At 35.8% G+C, this 26,738-nt stretch overlaps 1 protein-coding gene across 1 annotated transcript in view; it reads left to right on the top strand.

Annotated features, from left to right (window-relative positions):
- The window catches only part of eya (eya transcriptional coactivator and phosphatase 2), an 84,109-nt gene that overhangs the window by 54,235 nt on the left and 3,136 nt on the right, over positions 1-26,738 (top strand). The window contains exons 3-6 of the mRNA XM_074179643.1: positions 22,040-22,221; positions 22,619-22,778; positions 25,280-25,550; positions 26,576-26,738. Coding sequence (XP_074035744.1) covers positions 22,040-22,221; positions 22,619-22,778; positions 25,280-25,550; positions 26,576-26,738 — 776 coding nt within the window. The remainder of the gene's footprint in view (positions 1-22,039; positions 22,222-22,618; positions 22,779-25,279; positions 25,551-26,575) is intronic.

Genomic DNA, 26,738 nt, shown 5'->3' on the forward strand with positions numbered 1-26,738 from the left:
CACAAATGTTTATATGGATATTGCATGATATATCCGACCGACTGCGCCACATATACTAATTTATTACGAAAATATCCCATTAACAACTGAATGGCAATCAATTTTCAGTAACAACTTTCGGCTGTCCTAAACTATAATGAAATCGGAGTGGAAAATGAATCTTAAGGTTCAGAAATTGATAGGCAGGGAATTTCTTTCTCTGAAATGTGAGTACGCCAGGGTGGTAAAACTATGTAACAAAAGTATCAGCCAGTATTAGTTCATTTGAAAACATCAGAGAGACGGGATATAGAAGCGCTGTGAGTGTATGGAACAACTCGCCATTCACCATTACTTGAAGGAGAACGAAATTATCATTGTATATGTCATTCAATTTACTATGTTACAGGGAAGAGTGATGAGCCCCTAGTTGCTGACTAAGAAAATAAATTACTTATTTCATCAGGTCAGTACTAGACTCTACCAATTTGTTTCGGTTAAGTCAATGTGAGTTATTCGAAATATAATTACTTGGAGAGAGGGGCATTGTTACGAAATGGGCAAGTACGATCCTGTATTTACGAAATAGTTACATATTTATGTATCGTGATTAGTCAAGGGAGTGCTAGAGGAATATTATAGTAATATAGTCGTAAACAAATCATTTCGACAGATAAACAATTTTGAAAAGTTGTGAAATAGTCGCATTTTTTTCATGCACTTAACTCTGACTTGATTTTCCAATTTCATATACTTCGTATACGAAAAATCTATAAGAATCACATACTATAGTGAGATAATAATAATAATAATAATAATGTTCATTTCATAAGATTGAATACATAAACAAAAATAAATGCAGAAATAAAAATGACAAGCCACTGAAGCTCATAGAGCTTGTGTATGACAAAAAAATTAAACAATAAGTAAACTAAATTAAGACGGTTAGCCATAATTTCAGTTTTTTTTTTTAAATCTGTTATCACTTGTCATAGATTTTATTTCAAATGGAACTTCTGCATTGGCGATGGGGCTCAAGTATCTGAAAAATCTTTGACTTCGAGATGTGCTTACTTAAGGAATCTTGAGGTTTTTTGTATAAATCTAGTGTTGTGCGAATCCACAGTCAATAATTTTGTTTCATATCTTCTATGATACATTGCAAGATTAAGAAAGTATAGATGTGTAGATGTAAAAAATTTTAATTCTGCGAAAAGTGTTTCAAACGGATAGGTATAATCTCTATTGAGAATAATTTTGATGAGAAATGTTTGAGTGACATTGATAACCCTGAGATGATTATCAGTAATACCTCCCCACACAATTATTACATAGTTGATATAGAACTGTACTAGACTGAAATATAATGTTCGTAGCTGTGCTATAACAAAAATATTTTCGAAAAACTTAAATTTGTTCAGTAGAAACCTTATTTCATTCGCAACATATTCAGCGTGCTTATTCCATCTTACATTTTTACCTATTATTATGCCAAGATATTTTAATATGTTCTCTCATATTTATAGTCATTGTGTCGTTATGGATTTCCAACGAAGATAATTCAACTCAAATCTTTTTCGCGGGGAAACGGAATAAATATTTTTTTGGAATAACGGATTCTTTCTAACTCACATATTCTCTTATAAACGAATGCCTTCATGTTGGTTCGGTAGTCACTACCACGAATAGTCTTTCACGCCAAAGATTCCAAGCTGTTCACAAGCCGGTTGTAAAACCGAAAGAAAACAATAATTTGAAAGTGCACTCCAAGATAAACATGAGTTCGTAGGAGTTAACAGTTTACTGAAATGTCGTAAAAAATTAAAAACAATTTGTTATCGAGACACCGGGCCGGTTGTTTTTTGGGGCAATATCTGGATAATATGGGATTTTACGATGAAACTAGATTGACAACCTTATAATTATTCTCGATGTTTATTTTATTTAAACGTAATAATAGAAACGCAGAAAAGTTCAATCCTTATAGAGTAGCCGTCTTCATTTAGCAAAAGACTTATAGATGGACAATTTCATGAATTGATATCCAGTAAAATTCTTCAATCCAGAAAGAAAAATACTATATAGAAGCGATGAAGGGATGTAAAGTAAATAAAACCTCTCAAACGAATTCACATCCCGAATCTGCGACCTTTGCCAATGCACCGAAGAAGAAGCAAATGCCAAAAAAATTATGAAAAATAAGAAGAAATAAAAAGAAGAGGAAGGTATAATGTGGCCTATACACATGGGAACCTGGTTGGCCAAACTTGGTTCGCGCGAACCATGCTCGTCATTTGTTCCCCTGTGTGTGGTGTTTAGAGAACCGAGATCGTCACAATTTTTCACGAACTTGGTCTTCCATCGGATTGGAAAACATTTGTTCGGTTCACCAAGTTCGTCTGTGTGTGGATGAGGAAAACCGTTGTTCGGCATTTTCCCCAATTCTTGTGGTGATATGGCGCAAGAAAACTTCAAATCCTCCAAGTTTCTTCCAGTAGCTAGGCAACAACTTTCTCATGTGAGTTGTTTTGATATGTAGGGTGTCGCAAGTTCCAATAAATAACTAAATTCTGTTTCGGTCATTGTTGAATAATTGGTGTAATCTGTCGCACTGGTCTACCTAAGATGAGATTAGAGATTGAGGTGGGACCATTTCTCTCTCAGGAGAGGGACCACTGCTTGATCCGCTTTTTTCTTCTTGTTTCTTGTAAAAGCCCCAAACTCACATAAAACAACATGTAACAATTATCTGTTCCATGCAGTAGCGGTTGAAACTTTTGGTGTTTATGACCCGAAGTCTCTGTTATTCGTTCATGAACTCGGAAGAAGAATAGGCCAAGCAACGAAAGATCACCGTTCTACCTCTTTTTCGATAGAAAGAATTAGTATTGATATTCAACGTGGCAATGCTGCTTCGGTCTTTGGAACTATTCCTCCTTCACATAATTTTGATGAGATCATGCGTTACCCTAATTTCAGTACGGAACTGAAACCTCTTCGAAACAAGCCGAGATATGTGGATATTCATCAGTCTCCTATCAAGGTTTATTCACAAGTGATTGATGCACCTTCTTCTTTTTCAGTGCGGTCAGTGACTCAGGTCATTCTTGCCCCCCAAATATGAGTTGCAGTCCTCGTGGCTCTGGTTCCCTTTCAGTGCCCTTGGAAGGATCGATCGCAGCTTGAGAAATGGATCTTATGGAGATTCTGTGAAACGTGTTCTTCCTTACGAATCAGTAGAGAGGTGTCCTGAAAATCTAGAAAAGAAAATTGGATTGGATAATTTAGGAAACACTTGCTACATGAATAGTATTTTACAAGTGTTGTTCATGACGAAGAATTTCAAGAACGAGGTTTTAATGATGAACGAGAACGGGAATGATTCCTACTTATTCATCAAACTCAAACACCTGTTCAAGCAGCTGCAGTTTCGTAAGAAGGTATCATCTTTCCCTCCTGGAGTCTTTGAAGTCCACTAGATACTCGTTACGACAACAAGAGGATTGTTCCGAATTCTTGGGGTTCTTGTTGAATACTCTTCGTGAGCAAAACAATAGCAAAATCAATACTCCTGACCGCTCTGGACTGAATGATTCCGTACAGTCCATCTCGTCTTGTGTTTGTAAAGCTTTTGCTGGAAAAATCCTCACTTGTTTACTTTCTAGTAAAAGTTCAAGAGGTAGCGAAAACTTATGTGAATTTCTGGAACTTCATCTAGCTTTTCTTAATATGACTAATAACCAGTCCGTGCAAAGCTTATTGTTGAATCATCTGAAAATGGAATTTTTAACAGGTGATGATCGAGTGTATTGCGAAACATGCGACAAACTAACTGACTGTTATAAGGAAACAAGTATATCTGAGGCACCAGTCAATCTAATAATAACACTGATGCTCTTCAAACAAGACTCAACCTCTAACGGAAGCAAGAAACTCTTTGGAAGGTTCGAAATAGATGAACATTTCAATCTAGCAGACCACTATTATAATATTCATGCAGACATTGTTCACTGTGGTTCTGGCGTTGAATTTGGTCATTATTACACCTTGGTCAAAGACGAAACGGACTGGTTTAAGTTTGACGATAGTCGTGTCACGAACTGTTCTGGCGATGCATTGAATTTATTGGAGCCTCTGGAGACACCCTACATTTTGTTTTATAAGAGAGAGGACATTGGTAGATCAAGATCTTCAGATGATTTGGTGCTGCAGGTTTTTCCGGGTTTTCCTGCAGCTGAAAAAGCAAATGCGCCACTGGAATCAATGAAGTCGCCCCGGAGCGCCAATTAATTTTTATTGTTATTTCAATAAAGAATACTTTATGGAAGCCCTGTAAAAACATATTTTCATTTTTACTTCAATAAATACTACAATAGCAGCTGCAATCTTCGAAAACTTATCCCAACTGGTGAAATGGCGAACCATTGTTCACATTCCTCTCCACTGTATGTAGGGAATGACGAACCAAGAACTTGGTTCTTAGGCACACATGGGAACCATGTTCCCATGGACTAGGACTTGGACTCCCACCGTTGCACATCTACATATAGAGAGAAGCTCGACTAGTGACACATTGGGGCAAACCCCAATCAGCCAGTCACACGGTGCAGAATACTTGAAACTGTACAGTGAACTGAAGGCAGATCCAATACTAGGAAGGCCCGTGGATAACACAGTTCTACAGTACAACTTTCAAAAAGATTTCAAAATCATCATACCAAGTAGAGAGGACTGGCAAAACGGCCCACCGGTGAAAGCGGAACAAACTTGGTATACAGATGGGTCAAAGACCCAAGAAGGAGTGGGAGCCGGTATATACGTAGGCAGAGCAAAGACGAGAATCTCACTCAGCCTCGAACATAATGCAACTGTGTTCCAGGCAGAAGTAGCGATCATCGAACACTGTATAGGAGAAATAAACAAGCAGAAGGTCACAAATTGAATGATTGCTATTTTCTCCGACAGCCAGGAGTCAATTAAGGTTGTTTTAAGTCTTTTCAAGGCTAGTGGTAGGCTGTCTGACGCGCACCAGAAAGAGCTAAGTACCCAAAAAAGGGTCACTCAAGCTTGGGTACCCGGACATGAGGGTCACAAGGGCAATGAGGAGGCCGATCCAAGGCTATAGTCGGTCCAGAACACTTCTGCGGGGTAGCGAAAGCATGTATAACAACATCCATAAATTCATGTTTGTAAGCCGAATCGATAGATTGGTGGAATAAGCTCCCAGGAGCTTATTCATAAAGAAACCATCGCCCAGATTCACGGAAGACCTGCTAAATCACAACCGTAAGGGGCATAGCCGACTCAGGAAGCATATGAGCAACATGGGTCTGACAGAAGAAGCCCAATGCAGGTTCTGTCAAGAAGAGGAAGAAACCCCACTGCAGGTGTTCTGTGAATGCGAAGCGATAGTAAGGCTATGCGAGGAAAAGAAACCAGAGGTCTAACAACCAAGGAGCATCACAATAGATCTGAAAAGGTTGCCGTGAATCAGGCCATGGGCTAGCTCCCCGACAATCTAATCTAATCCCATGTGTGTAGGCCTCGTAAGCGCTGGAAGTTTCGCCATCTAGAAAGTTCTGGAACATCTAACAGGTGCATATACAGCTTTTTCAAGGAAAATCAAACGTTTTGGGGGATTTTTAGATGAAGATGAAATATCATAGTCAAAGTTTTATTATTTTAAAGAGTATAAGTAATACAAATTAAAAGTAGTATTTGAAATTTGAACAGAAAGTAATAATATATAATACATTGATGGATGTAGCTGTTACTACGTGGTAGGAGATCATAATGAAAAGAGAAATGAAAATTTCTATGTTTTTTACCACTTTTTGAAATTTCACCACTGTTGAAACTTCAAAGGAAGTGATATGGTCTACTTTGGCTTGATCTAATATGTCTAAAATGAGGGGCTTACACTCGTTGTACGGTATGTTGGAGAACATACTCTTTACATCGAATGAAACTAAAATTGAATTATGTGGCGTGGTTTGGTTCCTTATGTTTTCTACTAAAGTCAGTGAATCTTTAATGCTGTGAGGTGGGACGAAATTAGTAATATTTTTGAACAACTTGTTAAGACGTATTCCTAGTTCTCTTACCGGACTATTTATATACGAAACTACCGGTCTCATGGGGTTATCCTCTTTATGTGTTTAGGGCAAGAGGGCCAATGGACTCACCCCGTAGTCCACTTTTAGCACACATATTTATGAACAACTTGGAGACCACTATAGTAAACTCTGTATCTAAACGATACAGAAATTCTGCACTATGCAAGGAAGGGTTGCAAACGCAATTATTTAGAATCCTTGGAACTTCACAAGCATAAACATTGCGGGTGCAACCTGTTAAATGATAAACCAAGTACCTGAATGGTATATATTGGCGAATGTAATGAATCATTGTTAGTTTATTGTATAAGTTTGAGAATGTCCATATAGGACGAAACTGTAGTATCGTTACTTACAAATAAAAGTGGTAAAAAACATAGAAAGTTTCATTTCTCTTTTCATAATAATATATATGCTACATATTGAAATAAAGTGCGGTTCGTCTCAAGCGAACTCCTGACAAGACTTGTGTCGTGTTGTGCACCATTTTTTAATTCGAGTGTACCTTTCTCTTGTCAGAAATGCGTCCAGTTTGTTGAAAGCATAGTGAAATGTGAAAGAATCGATCTGAGATTCCCGATAAGACGTTTCTCAAACAAAACTGACACAATATTGTTGCTGCTGTGTAGTTCGAGCAAAATTTTTATCTAGGCGATCTATATCTGCACAGTATTTATGCCAGGCCGGGCTATTTGCCATATATTGCAAATATATTACCCTTGTTAGTATATCGACTGGGACATCTCCAGGTAAAACGTTACTGTTATCTGAAAAATGATCTGGAAGGGATGATTTTTGGTGCGGATGATATTGAATTTGAATTTTATGTCATCAAATATAGTCATTATATTTATTTATTTATTATTTATTATTTGTTCAATTACAATGAAGTAAAATGTCCAGATGAGCGTAGAACATGTCAGTGTAATAAATATACAGTTAAAAACATTTAAAAATTGAAATCAATTAAATGTGAGACATTTTAGCAGGTAAAATCTGAAGGGATGGTATCTTTAAAATATTCATCAGTTGAGTAGTATGCTCTATTTAGAAGAAAGTTTTTAAGTTTATTTTTGAGTGTTGTTTTAGAGAGGCTTTTCAGTGCATTTGGAAGTTTGTTATAGATTTTTATTAGAGTATACGGTATATTTTTCTGAATATAAGTAAAATTAGGAATATTAGTAACCAAATCTGCTTTATTTCTTGTTGGGTAGATGTGTGCTTTATCAAAGTCGTTAAAAAGCTTTGGATTTCTTTTAATAAACATTATGCTGTCAAGAATATACTGACTGTATAGGGTCAGTACTTTCTTTTCTATGAATAAAGGTTTACAGCTATCAGTTTGTTTGGATTTATAAATAATTCTAAGGCAACGTTTTTGAAGTGAAAAAATTTTTTAACGTTCACAGATGCACCCCAAAAAATTAAGCCGTTTTTAAGTCTTGAGTGGACTTGTGCATAATAGACAGACATTGACGCTTGAACATTTATTGTTTTAGTGATGACTCTTAGGGCATAGCAATGCCTTGCAACATTTTCTGACAAAGTATCCAGATGAGATTTCCAATCCAGTCTGAAATCTAGCTCAATTCCCAGGAATTTTGAACTTTTACTAGTTGTTATTGTTGATTTACCATCCGAAAAAGTATAATCATTTTCAGCTGACTGTGAGAATTTGATTGCCTATGTTTTATTAGGGTTCAGCTTTAGGTGATTTTGTGCAAACCAAGCTTCCAGGGTACTTAAAGCATCGAACACATTTCTTTCCAAGTCATCTCCATTTTGTTCTTCAAGGATAACGGTTGTGTCATCAGCAAATTGTATAGTGTTTAAGTTGTTGTCCATTTGTACATTGGTATAGAGAATGTACAGCAATGGACCTAGAATTGATCCTTGTGGTACCCCTCTAATTATTGTTAGTTCATCAGACCTTATAACCTCATTTGTGATGTGACATTTTTCGACCACGTACTGTTTTCTATTATATAAGTATGATTCTATCAAGTTAGCTGAGGTTCCCCTGATTCCATAAGCCTCAAGTTTATTTAGCAATGTTTTATGATTGACATTGTCAAAAGCTTTTGAAAGATCTAAGTTATACATAGGTAGTTCACATATCACTGTTCAAGATTCGCATTTTTCACATAGTCGTTCAGGGACTTAAAAAATTTCAATTTATCCTTCTCATTCATGGCAAAATAAATCGGAAACATCTGTAAATGATTTCGTGTGTAGGTTTTTCGTGTAAAGCAATACTTTGGGAAATGTATACAAAAATGATTTTTGACAACGAATTCAAATCATATTTACTCAAGTTACTCGATTGAATAATTTCACTGAAAGTATCAGAAGTCGCGTTTTCTGAACAAAATTCAAAAATTGATATTTGTTCTTATATCGCTACATTTAACTCAGAATATTTCAGAAAAGTTATCGTTTAAAAATGGAAGTTCATTGATAAAACTTTGAGTTTTTGTGATATCGCTATTGATAACATAGACCAACCAAAAAAAAGTTTTCGAAAACTTTGTTTACTTTAATAGCTGAATCCAAATCTGGTCTTAGTTTTTTATATCAATTAATTAAACACTATGTTAAATCACTATCATGTTTTTTATTTACAGTAGGTTACTTCAAATAATGATACAGTGTTGTAATGTAGGTTTCACTAGTCAGATGGAATTGGTTTATAGGTACTTCCTCTCTCTTTTTTCTTTGAAGTTTCTTGTGTAGCTTTTCCTGCGATGAGTCCCTTGTTGAGCTTCACGGTGAAGTGACCAACAGTGGTCTTCCATCATGTTGATGTTCCAGCGGCCCTGGTATCATTTTTCCATCAATTTAATATCTTGGTGAAAACGCCCACCCTGCTCCTCACCAACATCTCCCAAATTTTCCGGGAAGTAATCAAGATGACTGTTCAAGAAGTGGACTTTCAGGCTCATCAAACATCCTAGTTTCTTAAAATTCTTCAACATGTTAGCTACAATGGTACGATATTCTGGGTCTTTTGCGTTTCCTAAGAATTTTGTAACAACTAGCTTGAATGATACTCATGGTTCTTTCTCATGTATGGTCATTGTGGTTTCAAAGTTTACGTCGAACATCATGTTTCGAATGTCGGGTTTTACAAAGACGCCTTCTTTAAGTTTAGCTTCTGAAAGGTTTGGAAATTTCTGACAGAGATACTTGAAACAAGGTCCATCTTTAGGCAATGCCTTTACAAACTGTTTCATGAGGCCTAACTTTATATGTAGAGGTGGTAAGAGAATATTTTTAGGATCTACAAGGTTTTTACGGAGAATGTTCTTCTCGCCGGGTTTTAAAGACTCCCTCACAAGCCAGTTCCTTCTGCACCAATGTTGATCCCTTGCTTTACTGTCCCATTCACACAAACAACATGGAAATTTGGTAAAACCGCCTTGCTGACCTACAAGCATGCATGTTACGTTCAAGTCACCACATATCATCCAACCATGAGCCGAATAGCCAATTTTATTCAACACTATTTCTAGGTTTTCATAGGTCTCTTTCATATGTACAGAATGGTCAACAGGTAAAGATGCATAAGTGTTACTATTGTATAATAAAAACTAGTTTTAGAAGAATCAATATACAGTCTCCAGTCTTCTTTTTTGTATTCAACACCAAACTCTTTGATCAGACCTAGAATGTCTAAATCACCTTCTTGTTCAAAAGTTTCGAAAACTGATGCTCTCTCTTCCTGTACACATATATGCTAGTTCCAACTGCTAACAAGTTCTTTTCTTTTATTCTAGAACCAAGCAATTCAGTTTTTTCTTTTAACCCAAGATCCCTTACTAAGTCGTTAAGCTCAATTTGAGTAAACAGTGTAGGCTCTATATTTACTGTAGGACATTGGAATTCTTCTTCTCTTTTCATCTTGCTCATCTATATCTGACAGTACATCAGAAAACATTTCAGTTTGAACAGAATTCAAATCATCTGGAGCTGGGACCGGAAAATCTACATCGTGGCCTACTGGTCGGATGTCGGAAATTAGGTTAGGGTAGCTTATTAACTTCTTGTTTTTCGAGTTATGGCCAGTAATATCAATACTACAAATGTAGCAATCATCAGTGTGGTTTCTAGGTTCTCTCCATACCATAGGAACAGCGTACTTAAAAGCTTTTTTCTCCTTTTTTGATCATTTTCTAAGATATTCAACACAAACATAACTTATCTTATGCGGGGCCCAAGATTCATACTGATCACCAAGTTTCATTCCAAAATGTGAGAAATAAACCTTTTTCACAAAATCTGTAATGTTTCTTTGATGTTTTTCAATAACAAACTCACCACAAATATAACAAAAACTGTCAGCAGAGTTCTTACAACCACGATTGGACATTTTAATGTACTGGAAACCAGAAAGTAAGGTTAGGTTGACAGTAAACAAAACATCAGCAGTGATGCCAACTCCTCTACATCCAGCACAAATTATTCTACAATTTTATTTGAAGTATATAAAAGCTGTTAAATTCTGTAATAAATCAAAAAACTTAATATATTGATGTGCAAATGTGAAGAAATTGTAAGTGATACGGCCTAATAAGTGTCATATTTGTATTTAGCACCCTAAAAAACAGAATAATAAGGTGTTTTAAGTAAAAAAAAAGTTTTATCATCTTTTATATTTATTATACAAGGCGATATTTGATGAATATTTCTGCCTCTTGTCGATTCAAAATTTGCGGCCTCGACTGTACATCAGACGTCCAGATTTTAGGTAGGCTCTTTGTCAAAACGTACCGTCTCGAAAAGGAGCACAATTACCGCAGCATACAGGACGTGCTGCTGGGCCATTGTTGGAGATATAAAAGGACACCATGAGGGTCCCCATTGACTATGATAATACTAATGCCTCTTAATGCTCCCGATGGGCACTGATGTTTAAATAAAGAGGCGTACGCTTGAAAAATCTGTGTGAAATTATTTAGTGTTAGTAGAGTGGGCGTTTGAAATGCCCGTGTGTGTGTTTTTCTGAAAAGAAGCGGCTTTGTGAAGAAGTTTGGAAAGCAGTTGAATGTTATTGAGAGGTGCTTACTTATTTTTATTCGATTTTTTTTGGTGTGGTTCATCGTTAGTGGTGATGGAAAAAATTAAGTGTTTTAAATTTTGAAATCAATTGAAGACATATTGCTATCGTTTGACAGTTCACATTGATCGCATGTGGTTTATTGAAATGTATCTACGGTTTCAATTCTTGTATACTGCCCAAACAGTTATTTTTACAACTATTGTAAACTGTGGATCCTTCATATTTCACAGTAAGTATATTTTATGTCATAACTAGCTGACACGGCAAATGTTGTTTTGTTTTTCTTTCAGAAAAATAACACAAATAATATTAATGAAGAAAAGACAATTGAAACTTTTTATGTTTTTACCACTTTTATTTGTAACTAACGTTACTGCAGTTTCATCCTATAAGGACATTTTCAAACGTATACATTAAACTAATAATAATAATAATAATATGCATTATTATCATAAGACATAATCTTGTAGATGAAGCTTGTGTAGTACATTCTTAAAAAAATGCAATACATACCAACTGAAATAAAAATAAAAATATAAATAGTGCATAAGTACAAACTATGTTAAAATGAATCATTTATTAGGAAAAATTTCAGCAGTGACTCTTCCACAATAAATGGTATTCGACCTTCCAGCGAAGTCTTGTTTTTAGGAACGTCTTTAGACGAAAATTTGACCTGGAGCGGTCATATTCAGAAGGTCTGCAACAAACTCAATTCCGCATATTACTCAATCAAACAATTGAAAAACACTCTAGATAATTTTGGATTGATGAATGTCTATTTTTCAATGGCTTATTCTCACATCAGCTTTAATATCATTTCTTGGGGATGTGCAAGGGAATTTCCACGAGTTTTTGTTGCTCAGAAAAGATTGCTGAGACTAATTTTTAATATAGATTTTCAAGATAGTTGTAGACCAATTTTCTTAATAAGAGAGGGCCTATTGACGGCACCTTCTTTATTTATCTTGAAGTGTGTCACTTTTGCCCGTAACAATATAACTGAATTTGTCACAAATGCGGATATACATGGTAGAGACACCCGTCATGGGAAACTGTTAACCCCCTCACACAAAACGGCTCACTTTAGATGCTCCCCACTATTTAATACAACAAACTGTAATAATAACTTGCCGGCATCTATTAGGAAAATCGAGTGAGATAAACTTTTTAAAATTGAGGTGAAGAAACTTCTCTTACAGAAGTGTTACTACAGTCTTGAGGAATTCTTGCACGACACTTTTTCATGACATTTTGAGAGTATTTGCTAGAGCTTCTCCGATTTTTTATATAATACTTCTATGTTGTGAAAGTTTGTGGACGTGAACCATATTTATTGTTTTTGTTCAACTTCTGTAGTTTTATTTTTGTTTTTTTAATTATGACTTAGCACATGTACTCAATGTACCAAAGTGTCAAATAAATAAATAAATAAATAAAAATGGAGGATATAAAAGATATGTATATATAAAAAAGTAAAAGTCAATTTTATAAAAGAGTAGACATAAGTAACAACTTAAGAGCTCCTTAATGAATAAAGATAAAAAATATACGTTAGTCAAATAAAAGCTATCGTTAAAATATGCATCCAAAGTATGATAGGGTCTATCAGATAGAAATTGTTTGACTAACTTCCTGAATTGGAAGTCATTCTGTCTCTGTCTGTTTAAAATCTGTTTTTCCGTTAACCAGCTGTCGCACCCCTACGAACGACAACCCTCAGAAGTCGAAACTTGTGCGAGCTAAAGATTAACGAGGTCTTACCTTTTAACGTGTGATTCCTAACACGGGTTGGACGATAGCAAGTGAAGATCGATCGTTCAGACTAGGGCTTGAACCACCGACCAACACGGCAGTCAATTCGAGTGAGTGAACAAAGCACCCGCGCCGAACCGCTTGGCTACCGACCGACACAATATTGGCACATATTGGCAGATCTTATGTCCATAGGCAAATGATTGTACATTTTTCCACCGTTGTAAAATATGGAGTCTCTGGTAATGTTTTTAGTTGGCACAGTGAGTTTCAGAGTGTGTCTGCAGTTTCGGGTGTTATTGATTACATTAGCCCTTATATAACACCACTGTAGGTAATAATAGAGGTACTTAGCTTAATTGAGTACCTGAAATTTGTTTACTAGTGACAATGCGGATGTGCTAATTTGAAAACCGGTGAGTAAACTAAATCGATTTGATCATTTAACAGGTTGCACCTGCAATGTTTATGCTTGTGAATTTCCAAGGATTTTAAATAATCGAGTTTGCAACTCTTCCTTGCATTGTGCAAAATTTTCCGTATCGTTTTGGTTCGAGAACTTGTGGTTGCATGCCAAGAAATGGTTTGAAAACTTTGAATCATTTTTACCGAGTCTGGAGAACTTTTCATCTTCAGCAGCATACCGTTTCTGGAAATTTAGACCACATTATCCCACATAAACACTATTACACTCCGAACACTTGAACTTATAAACTCCAGATTCCTCCAACTTGTCTTTGGCATTGAAAAAGAAATCGGATAACCTGACATGTGGTCTGGATGCCACTTCCATATTGTTTTTTCTGAAGAAACCTGCGATTATTTCTGTTCTTTTTCCAAAATATGTTAGCGTTGCCCATTTCTTGATTTCTGGTTGTTTGACCTGAGGATATATTAATCTGTAAGTGAATGTCTGGCTTTGTTTCCTGACTAACTTCAGGATAATATCTGCGTTGAAACCATTATTATGATTATGATGATATATTATTATGATTATGAGATAACCTGGCATGTGGTCTGAATGCTACTTCCAAATTGTTTTTTCTGAAGAAACCTGCGATTATATCTGTTCTGTTACCAAAATATGTTAGAGTTACCCAATTATTGATTTCTGGTTTTTGATCTAGGGGTATATTAATTTGTAAGTGAATTAACGGCTTTGTTTTCTGCCTTAACTTCTGGATTGTATCTGCGTTGGAACCATTATTATGGCCCATCTGTGAAATTATATCAATTTCCCAATTCAATTGGAATTTGCACACGTTCAAAATGAATTGGCACATCTGTAGTTATAATAGGGGTTATGAGCGTTTCTATCAATAATTTTCACTTCGGAACTTGCCATTTAAAATGCTAGCTTCGACAACTTTTTTATTAATGTTTAAATGACTAATCGCGTGCCGTTGCACAGCCGGTGTGGATCGATCCAACCTTCAGTTGTAAATTATGCGGTGGCATGCCTGGCAAATCCGATGAGTTCAAAAACTCTGTTGGATATTTCACAGCTTCATTGGCATCGCAAACTGTATCTACACTCGATTGATTAACAATAATAGTGGCCGAAAACTGTGTAGGGAGTGAGAGAAGGCTTATTGTGTGAGAGAGACAGGAGACCTGTTTCGTTCTCATCCCTACTACGAGCTGTTTATTGAATGAGAATGAATTCAGTGATGTAAAGAAATCGAATATAGTTCTTTTGGTTCTGGAGATATACAGGAAAAACAAAAAATCCCTAATTATATTTTTGCCTATATATTCTTTATTCGCAGACATATTGAAAATCTGTCCACATTTTGCTATTGGCACTTGATGTGGGCCCTCAGAATATATCCATGAATCTTTTATACAGGGTGTCATCTGACTTGGGCCACCCCCATCTTTGAATTTTTAAATACGGACCTGTATTTTTTGTTGTAGTTTTTGAATCGTAGATTTCACTTCATACTGAGAAATTAAATTAAATTTTATATTTCGGGTTGTTTCGGTAATATTCGATTATAATTGTTTGAATTATTCCCTTTAATATTACGGCCCTAGAAATTGGTTACGCAACTTTGCCGTAATCCAACCGACACTCTATCTCTTCCCCATGTACAGAAACGAGTTTGAATAGCCCTGTATATACACGCTTTGTCACAATGTGAAAAAATATAAAAATTATAATGGAGAACTTCATACAAGTGTAGAAAGGGCAAACTTTTTAGTTTACCACGATAAGTGGCGTAAAATCCCAGTATTTTTCAAAAAGAAAAATGTTCTATTTATCAGTAACTTGTCGTATTTAACAATTTTGCCTATCAAAATAATTGCTAAGAAATAATACAATACTTATCTTTATGTTTCGGGCGCCAAAATCTGCCTCCTTCTACAGAAATGGAAAAAAAAATTTAAGATATTTGCAGTTATTTCTTTTGATTACTCATTTCTTAACTTCTTCGACAGATGTTAAAAGAGTTTTGAAATATGAAATTATGTCAATGTTGTTGATTGACAACTGAAACATTTGATGTTGATGTAATACAAGGTGCTCTCCGATATCAGTCTGTTGCCATTTCACCACTATCCAAATTTTTCTTCAAGATGGGTAGCCAAGTACGGTCTATTTCTAAAGAGCTGTTCGAAATACAATTCTCTCCAGATATGACAATATACGCTGATCCTTTTAGCTCACGTCTCTTAGAGTGAGGCTCATTGATAATCATTCTTGTCTTGTTCAAGTTTAATACACAACTTTGTTCCAAATAGGTAGAACATAATAAAGTACTGAATCAAAGCGATGTACAACGTCTTTATTTCATCGAATCAATTGTGAGCTGAACGAAATTAAATGAAAACATATAAATATCGGAATGTGATGAAGTCATTTCAGTTTATAGACGAAAAATAAACGGTCATTATGAAAACTTCATTGCAAAATTAACTAAGTTAACTGTCACAGAACACGGGAATTTCAGCCGAATCGTCAAATTCGTAATGTCATTCAAAGTCTATCTTGACCTACTGTGAACTGTTCAATTTAAAATTATGAATTTTTCTTAAAGAATACTCCGCGTGCTTCGATTATCCTTGGAATTGTTTTCTCCGTCACGAACAGTTTTAGAAACTTTTTCATGGAAAATATTCGTGATCCCAAAAAAATGTACACTATAGATTACAAGTGAAAATTACCAACGAACAAATCATCTTGTCCATTTCGATAAGAGATTGAGTTAACCCGTCGTTCTGTAACTGTCTGTTTTGTCTCATACAAAAGTTCGATTATCGTCCATACATCAGTCCGAGAGAGTTCGTTTTCGAAACCTTAAAATAGGCGAATATTATTCGAAACAACACATCAACTGCCGGCCGAAAACCGACATGAAAGAAACAAGTGTCAACTCGAAGAGTGAATGGCGTTGAAGAGAAAGGAGACGGAGAACATGCCGTCCGTGTTATCGACAGAGAAGGAGAAAAACCATTTGGTTCACACATGTTTAAGAACTAATAATGCTCTTTATAATATATTTCGTTCAGACAGTTTCTGGGTGAAAAAAGAGGAGTTATATAAACAAGAGTAATTATTATTTTCTTATTCGGATGACAGATTTAGAATTTGTTTTATGAGCGTTTCTATTTGGAGGCCATCAATTTTGGTGCGAGTTTCCTTATTACTTTTTTTTTCAAGACTTTCTTCCAGACACCTGTCTGAACGATTTTTTCAAGTTTTTTGCTATTTCCTTTTAAGTAATGCTTCAATACACTTTGATTATTTTAACTTTACCGATACGTCATCGTTGATGTGCATATGAAATAAATCGCGAAATTGTGGTCAAATGTAAGACGAAGTGGCTAATATCCCGATAAAAATTATAACGTGTAGGTAATGACAATAAATTAACATTTTCAAATTTATGGAAATGTCGGATCCTAACGACCTCAAAAGTTAGTTTTCATGTAGATGTGACAGTTAACGAAAAAGGTGGAATTGCAATTTTTCCAAAACATTTGCAGACATTAATATTAACAAACGAGTTTCCATTAAATCATCCGTGCATGGATGCAGAGACACTGTAAAACTGACGAAAACAATACCCAATAACATAAAACAATGATACTGTCAACTGTCAATATCATGTCTGGCAAATGTAGGTAAATTGTAAAACACTGTTGGCTGTCTGGTTATCTCTTTCCACTGTAATGAGTATTAATTGATCATCACTATAACATAAGTCTTTGATTAGAAGACAAATGTCAACGAATTGTCATCTGTTCATAGCGGTTGATAGAAATAGAGGGTGTGTGATTTCTATGATCATAATGACGTATCGGTAAGTTAAAATAATCGAAGTGTATTTAACAATTGAACCTGTTGATAATGGATACATCAAGATAATTAGGTAAGTATTTCGGTACGTATGTGAAGTCATCAACAACCGATGAAAATGTTTGGAAAGTGAAGAAATCAGAGAAGTTGAAGGACTCTATGCCAAAAGTCCTTAAGTGACTTTTTCTTGTTTTGAGATACTGGAGATTAAAAGTTTTAATTTTTCCTGGAAATAAAGTGCGGTTAGACTTCTAAATGATTTCACTTTTAACAGAGATTAAACGTGTATTTAGGTATTATATGGCACCTTTTAGACCTAATGTGACCTACAGTCAGTCCTTTTGTAAAAAAATAATTCAAATTTTCACTAAGGGACTTCTTTAAAAAAACTGACTGTAATATATAACCCAAATCAATATTTTTATGATACAAGGCAAAACAAAATACTAACACATATGATGAGTAGGTAAGCAAAAAAAACGTAAAAAAACATTCTACTCATAATCTCTACTCGTCCGATTCAGAAAATTATATTGGCTAGTTTTTCAGATTTAGGCTTTTTGAAATAATTATAGCCATTCATTGGAATTGAGTTAGGGCTCCTACTTTGTAAAGAACAAAAGAATTTGAATACTCCCCTCTCATAGGTTCATCATTTGTAGAGAAAATTACAGATCGACATTTTGAAATTCCTGGAATTATTTTATTTTAGTCGCATTAAACTGTTTACAGTTTCGTACCCTCAACGTTGGGAATTCATCGGAAATATAAGCGTTTTTGGTCAATTAGCTACGTTCCAAAAATACTATTTCTAAAAGATATTCATTGCGCGCGTTATATAAACACAAACTCAAAAAATAGCACAATAAATATAAATCATCCTTAATACAGATTATTCTCTCCTATAAAATAGGTTACCTATGTTTTTTGCCCACTGTCTATTATACACATTCCTCTAACATTATTTTTCGAAGGAAGCCATTCTTCATCGTTGTCTGTTGAACATGGATCTATAAAATTTAAAAAACTTTTACGGCACTACAAGAATAAGAATTATTAGTAACTTATCTACGTGATATATTTTTTTCAACGTCACTCATTTCCGCAAAAAAAAACAAGGCAACTACATGAATGGAGCAACACAACGAAAATAACAAAACACGCACTTTTCTGTATCTGATATCACTCCATTTATTGGTACTTTTTCAACACTTGGGTTCTTCTTGCACGAACCCTCTCGTCACTAGATAGAGTAATTAAAAGTACATTCAACTTATATATAGATGACGCTACTAGTTTAAACTCGCAAAAATGTTACTTAGGGACTTCAATGGAGAATGTTCCTCAATTTGGGTTATTACAGCAAATGCACGTTTGAACAAAATAAAGTTGAGTTTAATTCATGAGTTTTTCAAATTCACTTCGAAAAGTATTCAAATTGATGTTTCAAGTGTTGGGTTTTAATTTTTGAAGGGATTTGTTTCTAATTCACATATTGGCAACAGCGCCTATATCAAGTTGAAGTAATTTTTACGTACCTAGATATTCTACTTTAAAAAAGGAAAATTATCTTTATAAATCACCAATTAAGGCAAAATATAAATTATAGTTCAATACCTCCTCCACAAGCCACATAAACAATAGGTGTTTTGTAATTTATTTCTATAGAGGAAGATAGGTTAGGTGCACAAAATGTCATATGTCACAGAATGTCTCGGAACATAAGTGAACAGAACAGCACGCATCTGAAATATGTCATCTTTGTTTTTCTCATACACGTAACAGATTCATTGTCCTTTATTAGCTATAACCGATGTTGTCAAATGGTGAAATAGAAACGAATCCCTTTAAATGTTGAATGCATTATTTCATTCCTCTTTTTAAGTATTTAAATAATTTTTTAAATAAAAAGGTTGAAATGATAGTTTAGAGCTCTTTTATGAAAACTACTTGTTTTTCGTCAGGAGGAACATTCCCCATTGTTGAATGATGTCAACGGCAATCCAGATGGTGACGAGGCATGGGTATATGGTTATGACATCAAAACCAAAGTTCAATCGTCCCAATTGAAGAACCCAAGAGAGCCAAGACCAAAAAGAGCACGCCAAGTTCGATCAAATGCATCAGGAGTTCTTCCCACATGGTCGTACAGAGTATTATCTTGAAGTTATGCGCCGCTTACGAAAAGCAATAATATGAAGAAAACCACAGCGATGTGGATGTCTGTTGCCTTCAGTACCAGTTGGCTATGGTATCCCTGGTCGGGGGCAATGAGTTCCGTGGTTTCAAACATAATTCTGTGGTTTCTTTCACTGATTGCGTGTTCTGTCACACCTGACTTGTTAGTTTGGCCTAGTTTGCAGTTTCTTTCATTCTACTTCAGCCTTGTTCCCATAGATCTTCTGGTGGTTCCTATGTATTCTTTTTCACAAGTGCGTGCACGCTATGCGATAAACCCCTGCTGCTGGTAGTGAATCCCTTTTGTCTTTATCTGACCCGAGGCTTCGTTGTATCTTCTTGGTGGGTACGAAAAAGAGAGAGACAAGAAACATGACAATGACAGGAGGAATAGAGGAAACACCTCCATGTCATGGGGCTAGTGGACACACCTCTATCAGGATGTGTGTACAGGAAGATGAAACTGTCAGGCATGTCTTATGCGAGTGTCCGGAGTTATCGTCAATAAGAGTGTGTGTGTTCGGTGAGTTTTGGCCTACACCGGCCGATATAAAGGAGATGTCTCCCAGAGACCTGTCCACCTTCCTGGAAAGGACAGGATGGACGATGACCTAGGAGGGCAACTCCTCGGAAGATGTACAATGAGTCACATGTGGCCTTAGTGCTGTGGACCTTCACTCACCCTCCCTACTCTACAGATACAGATATGACAGTGACATCTGTCGTGGAATTCAGTTTGAGAATAAGTTTGTTCATGTTAAAACAATAGAACAGTTGGATCGGCCGCGAAACCCTTAACCATTTTGTCATTATCACGCTCCCAAACTAACCCTAATTAGTTCCAGATCAGTTTGTTTTTTCTACACAGTCTTGGGAACATCAGAGTACCTCTTCATTAGAAAAAAAGTCGAACAGGACTTCCACTATTTGTCGAGTTTGACCAACACACTTTTACTCCCGAATCGTGTGAATCAGATCTTCGAACTTGCCCCAACGACCACTCTGTATTCGCAGACCAAACATCTCGGCATTAATTCGAAGAAACGGCCCGTCGGGTCCGAGATCACGAAGAGACACGTCAACGTTTTCGTCTCTATCCGGCGCGGCATTAGACGGAGACGGGCGTCGCAGGTGAGTTATGGCAAAAATGGCTTGACAAGTTGTTGGCTGTGACGTGTACGGTGACATATGTCTCTTAGGCCGGGCATAAATTTCCTTTTTTTTCTCTCTTCCCTTGATGCTGCTCCGTGTTGCGAGAGAGATCGAGATTACGCCCGAGGTCTACCTACGGTTCGGTCGACATTATTCGAATGAGATTTATCGGTCGGGGGTGTCTGTTGACGTTTGACGAATTGTTGGTATGCCCTTGATTATTGTAGATTTTTTTTATGCTTTCATGGAAATATTGCAACAACTTTTTCAACAATCAAGTGTGTTTTTGGTCTTTACTGTGACAAGGAAATTAGGGTTGGAGCTGTTATACTTCAATAGCTGAATTCTGTGGGTGAACAGCAGAACGGAAAAACACAAGTTACTCTAATATTTCAATAAAATTCATTATCATCTTCAAAGAAAAGTTATAAAAGTTACAATGGTAATAGTAAAATTTACAATTAGGTTAAGACTTACTGTTGTTGAGGATGGCAGTGTCAAAAATGATGTGAAATTTATAAAAATAATACATGTCAATATAATCAAAACAAGTCACTAAGTTGAAAAAGCTGGAACCCTCACTAAGATTCAATTATTGCTTGACATTTCTTGATAAAACATTCGAATTCGTTTAAAATATATTTACCTATAGAAGACCATGTGCTAGTTACTAAAAAGAGAGAGACAAGAAACATGACAATGACGTCTGTCATGGAATTCAGTTTAAGAATATGTTTGTTCATGTTAAAACTATGAAACAATCGGAACAGTTCTGGTGCAAGTGTGATGAGAGACATCTGCTGTTGATGTATGCATAACAATGACAAAACCCAATGTTACTAATATCAACTTAAAATTTAATTAATAGGACCTACAATTTTTTAGTTGTGTGAAGAAAACCTTATGCTATTAAGAAAAAATATTGAATAATAAATGAAAATTTGATCTGAAGTAATGTTTTACTGAGGAGCAATATTATATTATTTAGTTATCAATTTATGTGAAGGAGTAAAAATTATAAATTATTTGAATGAATTTTCGGAAATTTTACTATTTTGAAATCTATGTAAGTATATTATTGTCAATGTCAAGCAAAAAGGCATAGATTTCGATGAGGTGATTATTATCTGATAAAACATTCGAATTTGTTTGAAATATATTTACCGGTAGATCATGTGCTAGGTACCAAAAAGAAAGAGCCAAGAAACATGACAAATGACATCTGTCATGGAATTCAGTTGAGGAATATGTTTGTCCATGTTGAAACTATGGAACAATCGGGACAGTTCTGGTGCAAGTGTGATGAGAGACATCTGCTGCTAATATATGCATAACAATGAGAAAACCCAATGTCATTTATATCAACTTTGAATTTAATTAATAGGATTCACAATTTCTTAGTACCTATAGTGTGAAGAAACCTTATTATGTTATTAAGAAAAAATATTGAAACAGATAATTCGATCAGCTCGTATATATTTTGATTTTCATTTTCAGATTGATAGCCGATCCGGCGTGCAGTCCTCAAAGCGGCCATTCTTCATCGACGTGCGACTCTCCTCCCCCGGTGACGGCATCGACCACCGTCCATCCTGCCCCCGACCCGCTTTCCACGACGACGTCAACGACAGTACCGACTGTTAATTTTTCCTCTTCTTGGTCGCTTTTGGAAACTCAAGGTTTGTACAAATATTGCTTTGGAACATTTGCAACTTCACGTGACCTTGAATAAGAAGTTTTTAAATATACTGAAGACAGTGGTGTGGAAAGAGTGTTTTCAATAAAATGTAAACTTGTTCTGTTCTATTTTCTGTTATTCAGAGTAATGAGTATTTTAATTCAAATATTTTTTCTCGGCATCGACTACATTGCCTCGTGTCCTGGGTAGGCAGTATTAATAACTCGCCGAGCCACCTAGGGAGCATCATGATTATTCGCAGTCCGCCAGCCATGTAACGATGCTAATAATAAAAGGCTGAAAAAAATATGTTGATCGTTTTACTTGCTTTCTCAAATTTTGTTTTGGAAAAATATTGACATTTCTGACTTTGTTTTTTAATCACATTCGAATTTCAGGTGTGAAGAGCGAAATAAGAAGCCCCGGCTTGGCGGAGCCTGACTGCGTAGCGGCCGTCCAAGACTCTGCCTCCTTTTATGGCACTCCCCTCGATCTAGGAAACTTGTATGATAAAGATTACCACCAGACATACTCAGCAGCACACTCATATTATAATAGGTATTTTTTTATTATATTTTGTGAGTTCGTTTTTTTCATTTATTTTTTTATAGTTCAATAACATGTAATTCATTATAACATTAAAATCAACAGTTCAAAAATAACTTTACAAAACGCTCAAAGGTGCGAACTCGTTTCCTCCTTTTTATAAAAGAGGATGTATGCATCTCCACTCACAAGCGATTTTGGTAAAATTGGTGACACTTGTGAATCATTGTATTCCTGCCACGTGCCATTAAAAGGATGTCTGCAGAATGCTGTATAATGTCCGCTGTAGGTGGACCTACTGTGATTCGAAAGTGCATATAGATTATAACGACAAGGAGTCACATTGTCTGCTGCATAATTATTCATATCTAATCTATCTAGAGGAAATTCGATGGCAACATTAAACTACCTCTAAATTTTTCTGTTAGAGAAAATCGTTTTAAATGAATGACTGAAATACGGGGCAACTTATGGATTGATAGAGACTTTGTGCATTTTCTTCTTTCCTTGCAACTTGAACACGTCGGTTTTCATGTCCATCCAAAGTTTCCTCTCTTGTGAAGGAATCCAAGCACTGTGATAAACTTAATTGACCAGTTCTTTGAGGTAGATATAATAGATATAATCCCAGATCGAGGTTACAGATGAGTGTCCACAATGTGTGCACTTCATCGTGGATTTCAATTGACCAACGAAATTATCTACAACTTTAGAGTTATATGTACTCAAATCAGCCATGACTCTTGTGCTTTTTCGCTGTCGCTCAATTTTTCGTTAATCTCCGTTAAGATCGGTTTAGGTTTCTCAATAATTCTATTAACGTCATCATGTAAACCTTCTAAAAGATAACGAAGGAACTCTTGAGCGTTTTGATGCGCATGACCCATGAATCGGGGGCAAAACTCTGAATCTGACTTTTTAAGGAGACCGTGTTCACTGCTCTATCAGATGAATCTTCTGACCACGATTCCTTGATAACTTCTGCTATTCATGATATGAGGGTTAAAACTAAGGTTTCATAATAAAACTTACTTATAACACAAATACCGTACAAAGTTTTTTGTACAACTGTCCTGTTTTCATAATAAAATAGATAAATTTTATATTTCTATGGAAGCACATTTTGATATCTCTTGTCAGTTAACTATTTCATATTATCTTTGCTGTGAAGTGGCCGTGTCAGGTGACGCCGAATCACCTGGTTACAAACAAACGGTATTGTTTACAACTCACGCGTTTTATTTAAAGTCACATTTAAGGTTCTTGCTGGTGTTTGTTGTCTTGCATAATGAAGAACAATAGTGAGGAATTGTGTGTTCTTGACGATATTTAACCCCTTATAACACTGAACATTCAAGTCATCAGCCTGATTGGTATGTTAATTTTTCTAGAAAAATATGTTCGAATTGGGGTTAGTTTTGGTTCAATATTCATTTCGTAGGTCGTCTTAATTGTTTTAATTTTTTCTGAAAATAATTTCTTGTGTACAAAGATAAGTATACGAGGTGGGTTTGAGAGTTCTCAATAATAATCGATAGTGATTCGTTAGCTAGAGGTTAATTTCGGATACCTTTGTAATCCTCGGACGCCATTGTTGTGAATGTCCGCCGTGTTGTGAATGTCCGCCGTTATATAACGAACCAGCATAAATAAAATAATAGTAGTGTAAATAAAAAGTATTGAGTGTTGAAATCAATAGTACTCCCATTCACGCCGGTTAGAGGCCGGAGTGGAACGGATGTCCACGTGGGAGTAGGATCGCAACAATAATCTTTATAAAGCAGACGATCGTTCATATCCAAGCACAGTAGACCACATTCCGGACACAGACTTGCAATATATATATATATATATATATATATATATATATATATATATATATATATATATTGAGAGAGAGAGAGAGAGAGAGAGAGATAATATTTGCACTTCACGAATTCTAAATATCATAACAAAGAGATTCATGTAATTAATTCAACAAACGTTACGAAAAACTAGCATTTGCTTGAAAACTACATCGAACAATTTTTACTTTCAACACCCACACTGTTGGATGTAAACTACACCATAATATTTTGAACTCATCTGCAGCTAAATTCTTGGTGAAAAAAATTATCACATGGGATACAAATCTGTTACATGAAGAAATACGAGTGTAGGTCGGTACTCTGAAAATGTAAATCCGTTCCACAATGAAATGAAAAAACTAGGTAAACTTAACAACAACTGAAGACGGTTTATTTATCTATTTTCTCTGATAACAGGTCAATGTGGGTATATTCTGGGCAAGATATGATATCGAAGTCTCATGTTTATCACAACTATAAGATTTGAACTTTCACCTTACTTTTTGAACAGACCTCGTATGTTCAATTCAGCCCCTTAAACTGGCCTAGTGCATTTAATCCTGAAACACTGTGAAGAGTGCCTAGCCTTCAACTGTTTCACAATTTCTATACATTGAAATAACAGATAATTTACAATTTCAGTGTATAATTGATTTTTTCTTCCAGCATGCAACCTGGTTACGGTTCCACAGGATCGGCAACGCCCTACATAAATTCGGCGTCGTCCTTCTACAACGCCTCCTCGTACCCCTACTCGGGACTCAACTCTTCGCGGGCTCTCAACCCCGCCTGCAAAGTGAGCGCCGGCTACATAGCGTCGTCGTACGCGTCGCCGGCGTCGCCTTTCAACGCGACAGGGCAGGCCAGTCAATACCCTTCCTACGCTGCGTACGCCGCCCCCGGAGCGTCTTCCTTTACGCAGGGCTTCTCGGCACAGGTAAATATCGAGGGGGCGACGACAATCGGGCGACATCTTTTGTTCGTTTGTGGAAACTTATTCGTGGCTTCAATTCTTCTTCTGTATAAATAGCATGTGCTGGCATGCGAATTCAGGCATTTATTCAGGGGGACCTAAGAGTGGGCGACATCTAGGTTTGATAGATTTGAATCGAACTCAAGGAAAACATTGGCTATTGCAATGAAGTTACATATATCTAGTTGTTCAGAAATGTAAAATTAGGTCTTCATAATGACTAATAAATCAAAGAGGTATTGTTTAGTAATGAATCAAAAAGGTACTGCCAGCAGGGAAACTAGCAGAGAATTAGCCAACTATTCAACGGATTAATTTCTTCTGATAATGGCGCTGCTCAGACCACAATCGCAACGATGTGTGAAAACGGTTGACGAGACATTATTTTTGTTTTACCGTCTGACATATCTAATATTTCCGACAGACGTCATGTCTGGATGATAAAATACTCCATACCAGATACCTCTTTTATCAAATGAAGTGTGGTCTATGGCAACAATAAAATATTTCCTGAGTTTTATTTCCTAATTGTAAAACATAGATGTCACCCACTCCGTGTTTCTCTCGAATAGTAAATGTAATCTTTGTATAAGACAGTTCTTGAATTCACCGTTGAACTCATTAATTTCCGAAACTATTTTTTTCATCGCTTCATGAATCACCGATGTGACGTTCTTAAATTTTTATTACGAAAATTCATTGTGTTACTTCTATCAACAGCATATCTGATGAACTGCTGTTGAACTCAAGAACTCGCCTTAGCAGAACTGGAAGATTTTTTTGTGTAGTGATATGTATTGTCAATCGGTAGAAGATGTATGAAACAACTACAAGTGTCGCTAGGGTTCGGCAGAAGTCATTTCAAGTTTAGTCAATGAATAGAATACATTTTGAAAAATTACAGGACTTTATTATTGTAATTGATGTATAAAAAACATTATAATTTTACTGAATCAGAAAATCAAATATAACCATAATTCTTATTTCAGGGGGTGGAATACAGCTCTTACGGAACAACGTATACCGATTCTCAAACTCCACAATTTCCTTCAAGTTATTATGCTCAAAGCTACTCACCATATGTCAGTTCGCCCAGTTCTAGTGGTAGTATAGGAGCTGCTTCATATCAGTTGACTACTTCATCTATATTAG

This window comes from Leptinotarsa decemlineata, unplaced genomic scaffold (genome assembly GCF_025532065.1).
Source record: "Leptinotarsa decemlineata unplaced genomic scaffold, Ldec_3_MD MMD2_tig00026282_RagTag_RagTag, whole genome shotgun sequence".
NCBI lineage: Eukaryota > Metazoa > Arthropoda > Insecta > Coleoptera > Chrysomelidae > Leptinotarsa > Leptinotarsa decemlineata.